The 8,892-nt window shown below is 31.4% G+C and overlaps 1 protein-coding gene across 1 annotated transcript; it reads right to left on the minus strand.

Annotated features, from left to right (window-relative positions):
• Positions 1–836: 836 nt before the first annotated feature.
• LOC132724274 (uncharacterized) lies at positions 837–3,528 on the minus strand. The gene is made up of 4 exons (XM_060709108.1): positions 2,716–3,528; positions 2,244–2,379; positions 1,737–1,866; positions 837–1,139 (listed from the first exon to the last, which is right to left on the minus strand). Exons 1-4 carry the CDS (start codon positions 3,426–3,428, stop codon positions 1,054–1,056), a joined length of 1,065 nt encoding a protein of 354 aa, XP_060565091.1. The 5' UTR covers positions 3,429–3,528; the 3' UTR covers positions 837–1,053.
• Positions 3,529–8,892: the final 5,364 nt, after the last annotated feature.

An 8,892-nucleotide genomic window follows, 5' to 3' on the forward strand; every position in this document is an offset into this window, starting at 1 on the left:
TGTTACTATGCAAAAGAAGCTTGTAAGTACATCCGGAGCAGCTTAATGATTTCATATATGTTGGTAAATAGTTTGACATACACTTGTGTGTTTTGTATGATGCCATTAAACATTTACAACGCACTTTCAGCAAGCCAAATGCGTTACTGACTTCGACTTTTTATCGTTACGAATGGTCTGCCGGAACAGAAGAAAAGAAAAAGAAAACGGCGAAGTTTAAAAACATTATACAACACAAACTTATGAAATTTTGCAACACATTGTAAACATGGCTAATGATGAAATTTAAGTCATCAAGTTGTTCAAATGTTTGGTGAAGCAAAACGTTTTGGGTGGCAAACAATAGTTACGCCAAAGTTAGTGACATTGGTAAAAAGACCGTCGCCAAATGAATATCCGTGATATCGTAGAAGCTACAAGAATCAAATATGGAACTGTTTAGAACATGTGTACATCAACTAAAGCTTTGTGCGCATGCTCATGGGGATTTGTTTGAGGAGTGTAAACATACATGACGTATTAAAAGAAATTATTAATGGTTGAAATGAAATTAATTTTTCATGAAAAATTCATTTATTGAGGTAAACCATTTTAAAATATGATAGAATATGCAGATATTATTAATATGTCATAGATTTGATATTTGCACTATTATTTTTATATTTTTTTCCGAGAATATGTAACAGATGATTATTTGTACTGTATTGTGAATCTTCAATGAAAACCGGTTTCTATTTTATATACAAAGTCCACGTATCTTCTCACTCCTCGTATTTCTGCATATTTAAGAAATACATGTACACACAATAAATGTAAAATACAAAAGAAAAGCGTGATGAAAATTACACAGAAATTTAATTGGTGTGAAGAAGAATTCCATTTCAACAAACAAAAATTTCAAACACAGCCTTTTTTGATAAATAACTTTACCACCAATTATGAAATGTATCAACAACAAAGATAAGTTTTCTCTTCCTTTGACATTTTTCAGTTTATCAAACTGTTTACCACTGTTTGTTAGTTCTGATCCATCTGGCATACATGTTTGTTGAATTAGTCATATTCCGATCCAATAGTAATACTTATTTCTCCAGGATGGATGAAAGTAGAGTGGTACCATACGTTAGTGTCTACCACAACTGAAATGAAACACAAATGTACTTTTTTGAAATTTCTATGACATATGAGCCGCGTCATGACAAAACCAACATAATGGGTTTGCGACCAGCATGGATCCAGACCAGCCTGCGCATCCGCGCAGTCTGATCAGGATCCATGCTGTTCGCTATTAGTTTCTTTACTTGTTATAGGGTCGGTAAGCGAACAGCATGGATCCTGATCAGACTGCGCGGAGGCGCAGGCTGGTCTGGATCCATGCTGGTCGCAAACCCATTATGTTGGTTTTGTTGTGACACGGCTCATATTATATACTTTCAAATCAATTCTAGAAAACAACTTGACTTTTTAAGTAGTTTACAATGCAGTCTCTGTTAGCTAGACCAAACAAAACTCTTAATATGCATAATACTGGAAAATGGAAATGGAACACAACTTTAGTCTACATACGAGTATTTTATGATTTTATATATACGTGGGAGATCCTGAGTTCGATCCTGTGCTATATTAAATCTAAGACAAGCATCGTAATATTCTGCTTTCACACTCATCATTAAGAGAAATACTTGAGGTTTGGTAATACTTGTGCAAAATTGTTTTTTAATTACTATACATCTTACATATGTCTCCTTTATGGACAGTCACATTGAAACTCTTGCACTCGGCTTCACATTCAGGGGTGGGTACCAGTGACCACGTCTTCTTGCCGGATATCTGTGCTTGCCAGGAAGGTCGCATTACGTAGTCTAACTGAAAAGTATACATAAACACATAAATTATATTTTAAATATACTTGTCTCTGAAAAAAATGAACATATTGAAAACAACAAGGTAAAACGAATGTGATCTTCTTTAAGTGATTTAAAAGAAGCATAGTTAAAAGATGGTGAGCAAAAATGAGTGCATAAATTTTGTAAAATAAGAAAGAGTTAGGCACCACGAAAACAACAAAAACTCAATTGATAGGTGAACATTATATTTATTTTCTGTTTATAATGGTCAATACCAAAGTTACAAACTCTTTATGATATCAATACATACAAACAACACCGGCTAAACCATGATTAAATATTGAAACCCAAGAAAATAAATATTAAAAATCCACGTATGAAGACAAAAATACAAACATGAACAGGTGCTCCATTTCCAGAACCTCCCATGAAGATCCAATCAAGGGTGCTGGATTCTGAGTTGTTTGGTAGAAAATAGGGTCGTTCGTAATGTTTCCTTAACTTATCCCTGACTTCCTTGTGGCAATTGCTCCTAAAAGTAGAAATATCGATTTTTTCTAAAGTAAACACAGTAATATTAATAAATATTCATTTGCTTTGTCCGGATTGATTTCTATTCGTACACGAATACTATATTGCACAATCAACTATATAAGGCTTTGTTGTTAATAAATATCACGTATAGACGTTATGATTATGTTATTGTTTCCGGCTTTTAATTGTTGTGAAAATCCTTGATGATATTAACTAACATTACATTTGGTCTGTGAATTTCAAGCAGTTATATCAAAATACCCTTAATAACTTGAAACACTAAGTAAATAATCTATCTCACAAATCAAATCATGATTATGTGAAATTATTTTACCATCCAATATACCATGGGTCCTCCCCTTCTTCAAAGTTTGCTCGCTTATCTGACATATTGAAAACATCGCTTAATGTGTCAAAGTCGGTTTTGTATGGGAAAAAGAGACAATCTTCCTCCACAGTTTTCAGAGAGTCCCTTGTACCTTGATACAGATCTTTAAAGTACTGGTAAGAGAAGGTTGACATAGCTGACCAAGTGCTGGTTGCATCTTTGATTAACACAGGAACATAACTATAAGCGTATTTACGGTTAAAGTCCTCAGCTGAGATGGCGTGCTCTACAGGGATGCTGTCTAAATTCTTACACATGCCACACTGTACCAATGGCCTTGCCATTTCCGATGCATATAAACTGTGATCTATTATACATTTGTCTGCCAGCATATCGGTAATTGTTTCCTTAATTGTCAATGTAATCACTGCACTTAATATTCCAAATGTGTAAATTAAAGCGTACATGCTATATTTGGAATATAAGAAAGAAAATCTCCTTGAAATCCATTTATTTTCCTTAACCGGTTCTTTAGGAGTTGTCGCCTTGTCATTTTCCTTTGCTTTCCCTGTTCCAGAGTCCACTTTTTTAAATCCGTTTTCCGATTTTGTACCAAAAATATTTCGAATCTCCTTTTGCGAAACTCCTTTCTTGTTTGCATCTTTAAAAACCTTAACAAATTTCTTAGTTAAACTACTTTTCTTTTCATTCTTATTCATTTTAGACAAAAAAAATGATGCTGGAGTGCAATCGTTTTCTTAATATTTATATATGAAATGTCGATGTAAATTTTTACGATAGTTATTTAGTATTTAACCATGCATACAAAAACATTTCACCATCCGACAGCAAATAGGATTTGAAGATTTAACATAAAGATTTGGATGTTTTTATCTAGCGACCCGGAACTTTAAGGTAAATACATTTATAATAAGTTTAAAATTGTCGAAACATTGCAAATTACAGCTTTACTGATTGTTATGAATACAGTAGATAAATAACCAGTGGAAAAAGTATTTGTCTCATTCTTTTGTAACCTCAGAAAATCATCTGATTGATTTCCCCTGTTTCTTTTCTTAACATCAAATTTGGGCTTAAACTTTTATAACAAGAAAAGTGTACATTTTTAAAAACACTCTTACTGTATATGAAGTTAAGTATTTAATTCTTATATATTCTTAAGAATTTTAATAAAACAAAAATTTTCATTTTAAATAGGATCAGTTGTTTTTTTTTTTATTTATCTTTGATTATTTTTTGAAAAAATCAGCCAATGTTACGACAATTTAAGTTTAAATCACTTATGCTGCATACTTATTTTGTTGTCAAATTTGTAATTAAATTTTACTCTTCTTAAAGTATAATTAGCCTTATTTCGATATGAAATGAAAATATGAATTGTTACAAGTGATCTAGATTAACATTCGTCTAAGGTATAACGCTGTGCTTTTAGTTTACTCAAACGTGCAATAGTTCACGTGTACATTATACTCTAGGGGAAATTAAAGGTAATGAACCTTGACTATATATATTCATATTGATAACATCAAACACCCGGAGGTTGCTGTATTTTTAGTATATGTACCTGGCGAAGCTAATTGTTCACTCAAACTGGCTGAATAGAATAGAGTTGCAAATATTTTGATCGTTAAGATCAACGGTATATAAAAACAATTAAATGTGTTCCAGGTGTACAATACAGACATAAATCGATTATTCAATATCTACATTTTCAAAATTACTCGTAATAGCAATTGCAATCCTAATGATTTGATTTGCAGAACTTCCTTTTTCTTTTCATCCGAAATTTTAAGACGATAAGTTAAAAGCGTAAAATGTAGCTCTTTTATCTAAAAAAAAACGTGTGTTTCATATTAGTGATCACCGATTATGTCAGATTATCTTTTTCTCAATCAATTAGTGCATGTGTCCATTGCTGTTGTTGTGACATCCAGTGACTTATATATGTACGATTTAGGTGTTGAAAGCTTCACTTCTTGTCACTAAAGACAGGCAAGTACAAATGTTGCTGCAATGCAGCAATTGAGAAGCTCCGCGCAAAAAAAAATGCGCTCATAATAGATACCTTTCCAAATTTTTCATACGCACAGGTCATGTTATATTCAGATTAAGTACTATTGTAAATTTTTTCCGAATGTTTTGTAAACCTTTTTTTTGCATAATTATACTTATCTTATGCACTGCCCATAATTAAAAAGAGGGGCCAGATATACAATTTGAAAAAATGATTTCACTAATGCTTACCTGGTAAGGATTGAGAATAAAACAAGACTTACCAGACTTGTAAATGTTATTTGACATAAGACGATAAACATATCAAAGTCTGTTTTTTATTATTATAATTGTAACAAATATACAAATTAAATAGTAACAAAAGGGACTTATATTATAATATAGTAATATTACATGCATTTTTTCATGTCAAATTAAAAAAAATGGTTTCTTTAAATACTGATAGAACTCTTACTTGAATTTTAGGCAGGTATGAGGAAATTCACTAACATCATGTTCGTGCGAGTCAAATACATAAAAGCTACTTGACATTGGTAATATATAAAAAACAATTGTTAATTGATTTATTGAGAGATCAATACACTTTTTTGCTTCTTTATATTGACACATTCAATCACTAATAGTATACTTGATATGCTGTGTCAAAATATTACAAATTATAATTTCATGTACTACTAAAAAGGGAAATAACAAATTTATAACCTAAGTGTCAAAATCAGAACATTTATTGCTATTTATGTACAGCAGAACTGCTTTCCGGTTCATATTCATTAATATGACATGCTGCGAATCACCGAAGGGGGAACAAATATAATAATCGAAAGGAGTAATTGAAACAGAATTTATTTTTAGCTGTAAATCGAAGGGAGTATTTGATAAAATCCGGGCCCATGGACAAAATAAATAACGAACACAAATAACTCCGAGCAATAGTATTATTTAATATAGATTTTATTTTTTCATCACCACCGCTCAAGACTGACGAAGGCTATTGATACATTTAAGTTTTTTTATTTTTAAAGATTTCAAAAGAACATCACCAATAAAAGTATCTACAGAAAGGTTTCATACAAAATGTACAATTTAAATTGTTTTAAAACGCATAACAGATTTTTTTTTACTCAACATATCAATTAAAGAATATTTGAAATATCATTTGTAATGCGTATGCTTAACCTTTTACCTCATGTAGACGTGTTTTGACGGCTTTTTGTTGACCCCCCCCCCCCTTTTTAGGCCTCAAACAGTGAAAAAATGCCCTATTTAGACCAAAAAAAGTGACCACTTTTTCGGCGCCGCCCCCCATCAAAAAGGTACAACTCGGGGTATGGGGTGTTTGAAGGGTGGAGTTATTAATCCCCTCCCCATCGCCAAGAAAATTTTGGACATCTGACATTCTGAAGATGGTACATGTATCAGGTCGATCTTAAGGTAACTAATAACCAACGCTGAGAAGCCTTTTACTCTATCTCATTTCATGAGACGTTGCATCACTTTGAAATCAGTTTTGATTGGGGATAAAAACAATGCAAAACAGTGATTTTTCGCAATTTTGAGACGTCTCTCCTTGCCATGGTAACAGGAAATTTACGCTTGAGCAGGATGTTATAGAGACCCAGGCCCAATCAATATTCGTTCCAAGTTTCATCAGTATTAAAGCATTTTTCATAGTTTCATAGCAGTTTGAACTTGAAACAGGAGACTTTTCAATGAAAACGGCCATTTTCACAATAAGCTCATGGGGTTAAAGGTAAAACCGTGATTGGAGCCTTTTAAAAAACTAACAATGCAAACAATATTACTCATGAGGCAAAAATAACTAAATTTTACGTATTTTAGAAAATTATAATCTACAAAACATGAAACAATTGTTCCGATAGATATCAAATCAATCCATGAAACATTTTTGTATCAAGTTTCTCATCTATATACGTGATAATTCGCTAGGGAGCATTAAAAGAAGGTGTCAATATCAGATATAGATAGTAAGTGAAGTATATCCGTTGATATATTTTCATATATCAATATGACACCAAAGAAAGACAAAAAGGAAGACAAAACAACTCATAGAAATACATTTTAACTTGCCGAGACCTATTTCACCCTACCCAGCACTTCACCCAGAATGGAATGGAAACATCACCAAAAATTAATAGCTAGCACAAAAACTTTTTTCAAAGACGAATGTGCCATGTATTGCAATGATAATGACCTCATAATCAATATCAAAAATATTTATGGTGTATACAATTATCTCAGAAAAAGGAAAAACACAAATAGCAAACTCGTAATCCAGACTACATATAATCAGAAATATGCCATTTTTTTTATATATTTTAGTTACATTTCTTGTAAAAAGAAATCCATTTCTTTTATACTGTAAGGGCCAAATTTCTATATCATCTTTTTATCCAGAAGAAATGATAATATCATTGAAATCGGTAGATCATTTAATTTGGTTCAATCAATTTTATCCGGTGTTAGACGTTTTGTTTTTAATTTCTATATTTTGCAAGTTCGTTTTTATATTTTATATACAGGCCATCCTCAACTGATTCTTATAATTATACATGTTATACTGTATATATGTTTAAAAATTCCATCAGAATGATCACTTTTGCTTGATTGCTTTCTAACACGTTTTGACAGATACATGAACGTCAAAAAATGTATAACAAAAAACTGTTGTTGTTTTTGTATGCATTTGATGAAAATACGAACTTCTCTTCTTACCAATTTGAAAGTTTAAACTGATTATCTTTTTTTATCATACTGATGCATTTAAAGAATTAGCTACAACATTTCAACATGATAAATATTCTATATATGTTTAGATAAATTGATTTGTGATTAACATTCTTTTCAGATGTATTACAATAATTTTAAAATTAACTCTTTAACAATTCTTCTTTCTTCATAATGTTATACATTTGAGTGATCTAGTTTTTAAACTGTGCCTATAAAAAGGTATATAAGTGCAGATCTATTATTTGCACTGTACAACTGCTGAATAAGGTTTCTTTCAAACCTTTTGTTTGAAAAGAAAACTTGACATGAAGATGATTAAGTGTCCCCAGACAAACAGATGATATTGTTTATACCATACTTCCTGGTGAGATTGTAAAATTTCATTGGTCAATGTTTCAATGGAAAATCTACTTCTAATATGAGCCTAAACAATTTATCATGTTTTACCATCTTTGCAACAAACGCAATGACAGTAACCACAATAGGCAAACTATGAACAGACGATTAAAGTTGAAAGGGCTGACTATTCAAAGATATTGTGTCACGAATGCGAATATATAGAGTATATAAAGTAACCTGTATAACAAATAAGTACATTTTTTACATGTCTATAACAGTAAGTTTGATCCAATGATGTTGACAAGATATATCATTTAAACACCACCTTCAATGTTTGATGTTATAATTGCGTGTAGAGAGAAAATGTTACTGTAAATGTATTTATGCATGTGTCGATCCTTATAACCATCTTATTTAAAATTGAACACAGTTTTTAATAAGCATTTGATTTATTTTGCAATCAAGTTACATAGATATACAAATGTTAAATAAGAGCAGGAACACAGGGGAGATGATTACCTAAGCAATTTAAATAAGTTTTTGGTGAAAGCTAAATACTCTTTTAAAATGCTTGTACCAGGGAATTGAAAAAAATGTGCTTAAAAGTAAAATTAACACGGCCTAGTTTTCATTTGTTCAAATAAAAAGTCTTAAGATTTGATAATGAAACCAAACGCTATATTGCATTGGTTCTTCTTTTATGTACGAGTAAATCATAAGGACGCTGACACAATTTCACTGCTATGGATTTTGAATCCTGCCTGGATGGTGATATCTTACAAATGTGGAGGTTGTCCTGCTGTCTTGCAAAATATCGTTTTCTACAAGTATTTTAATATACCCTTAATGTGTGTTGATGATAGATCAATGGACGACCTTTATGGAAAAAAAATAATCCAACAATTTCTTCATCCATTTAATAATCTAAATAACGGGAAAATGGTCTTTTTGAAATGTCTGTGATATGCGGGCTTCCTTATCACTAGTAGAGATCCCTTCCGAAAATTTTATCTATTTAACTTTTGTTTATGATACAGTAAATGCTTACTGGGGTACTTTCAT

This window comes from Ruditapes philippinarum, unplaced genomic scaffold (assembly GCF_026571515.1).
Source record: "Ruditapes philippinarum isolate M1 unplaced genomic scaffold, ASM2657151v2 ctg11846_1_1_1_1, whole genome shotgun sequence".
Lineage (NCBI taxonomy): Eukaryota > Metazoa > Mollusca > Bivalvia > Venerida > Veneridae > Ruditapes > Ruditapes philippinarum.